The 1,799-nt window shown below is 32.7% G+C and overlaps 1 protein-coding gene across 1 annotated transcript in view; it reads right to left on the reverse strand.

The window, feature by feature from the left end:
* LOC106867455 (uncharacterized) overlaps positions 1-1,574 on the reverse strand; it is a 51,914-nt gene extending 50,340 nt beyond the window's left edge. The window contains exons 1-2 of the mRNA XM_014912334.2: positions 1,297-1,574; positions 906-1,063 (exon numbers count right to left, since the gene is read on the reverse strand). Coding sequence (XP_014767820.1) covers positions 906-1,063; positions 1,297-1,372 — 234 coding nt within the window. The 5' untranslated portion in view covers positions 1,373-1,574. The remainder of the gene's footprint in view (positions 1-905; positions 1,064-1,296) is intronic.
* Positions 1,575-1,799: the final 225 nt, after the last annotated feature.

Consider the following 1,799-nt stretch of genomic DNA (forward strand, 5'->3'; position numbering starts at 1 on the left):
GTTAACCCCCCCCCCCAAGCTAGTTAAATTGTTTCTGTTCCCGGGTGAAGATCATTATATTGACCAATAAAACCACCCAAAAATCCCAAAAGGGGTGCGGTCCATGATCTTTACCTCCACTCCATAATGGCTATTTAAACAATGTGTTCGGGGATGATTAAAGGGTTAGATGGTTGCTGATGAAGGGGCAGCCTCCCCCGCCTCGAAATATGACATATACGTCCTATACCCTTTTTTCATCTTCGATCTCGTTGTTTGTTTACATCTGATGTCTCGGATACGAAAGGTTGTAACAAAAATTAGTACAGGTAATAATTTCAATGGAATATCTGTAGAGATAACCTTAACAAGTGATGTAAAAGCGCGATTTTAACGCAATAGAACGCGGTATTGACTTATGAAAACGTTTAATATACTTTTTAGTATATTAATTATGATTGTATAACGAAATACCGCGTACCTACAAGTCATTAGGACGTACTATTTGTTTCGCGCCGCGCGGGGGAACGAAGTGGTAAATTTGATTTTAAAAGATTATTTTGAAAAACAGCTTTGGCTGAATCAAACATGCAAATAAAAAGTTTAAAAAATAGAAAGGAGTGAGGTAAAATTTATAAAATATTGTTTTTCGCTGAATCGTTATATTACAAGTTGAAAATACATAAATGCAAAGAAATTATCAAAAAATATGAAAACAAAACAAGTTACAGCTGATTTTTTATAGTTTGCTTCAACTAGAGAAGCAAAATACAATGTACTTAGAACTTATCCCAAAATAATAAAACAACGAAGGGTGCATATTCTCTTTGGAAGACAAGACGAGTGTGAAAGCAAATATTTATCAATTAAAGTTTCAAAAATGCAATAGCAAACAGAAAAATATGCAAAAGAATTAATTATCGTACATTTTCAGTGAGATCTAAAACGTCAGAATCAATGCTATGATTTTGGACACTTAAATATATTGGTAGGAGACCTGTCTTCTGATAATACGGCCAGCTATAAAATTTGGTACTGCTAGTGGTTGAATTTCGAGATTCACCAATATGAATTTTACCAATTCCTGAAAATATTTAGAATTAAATAAGAAACTGACAAGTGGCATTAATTTCATGTAGTTTACGACAACAATGAAAAAGAAAAGGAAACTACTGTTTCATCATCAAAAACTAGCTAGGGTAGTTAGTTACGTGTATGTATTTTGTATGCAATATTATATATAAGGTTAAGAACGCATGAAAAAGAAGTTGTAACAAGTTATTAACCATAAGAGAAATGTTTTACGAAAATACAAACCGCCAGTTGAGACATGAGTGATTACAGAGACTGTGAGTAGCAAAGTAAAATGAAAAAAAGTTAACTGAAGCGCCATATTTATAACACGCGGTTTGCTTAGTAACGCGTAAACATATTGTCATTTACTGCGTAAATTAATGTATAAAGTTTAATTTCATCTTGGGATGAGTTAATTCTATTCGCAAAATCAGCCCCCTTTAATTTTGCTCAGATTGTTTTCAATTCTAATGTATCGATGTAGTTCTGAATTTTGGTTACGTTCAACTGATTACTCTGTTTCGTAAATTAAAGAATCTGAAGTTATTTGGAATTAAAGTTAGGAAAATTTGAGTAATTTTAGCCAATCAACAGACAGCGAGGCATTAACTGCTTGTTATGACAACCGTACCTTGTGCTGTATTGATTCTTCACACCAGGAGAATCACTTCACCCACGTGTTTTGTTTTGATAAAATTAATATTTATCAATTTGAATTTTATTGTAGATATTTTTCAGGTGAAGGT

This window comes from Octopus bimaculoides, chromosome 6 (genome assembly GCF_001194135.2).
Source record: "Octopus bimaculoides isolate UCB-OBI-ISO-001 chromosome 6, ASM119413v2, whole genome shotgun sequence".
Taxonomy (NCBI): domain Eukaryota; kingdom Metazoa; phylum Mollusca; class Cephalopoda; order Octopoda; family Octopodidae; genus Octopus; species Octopus bimaculoides.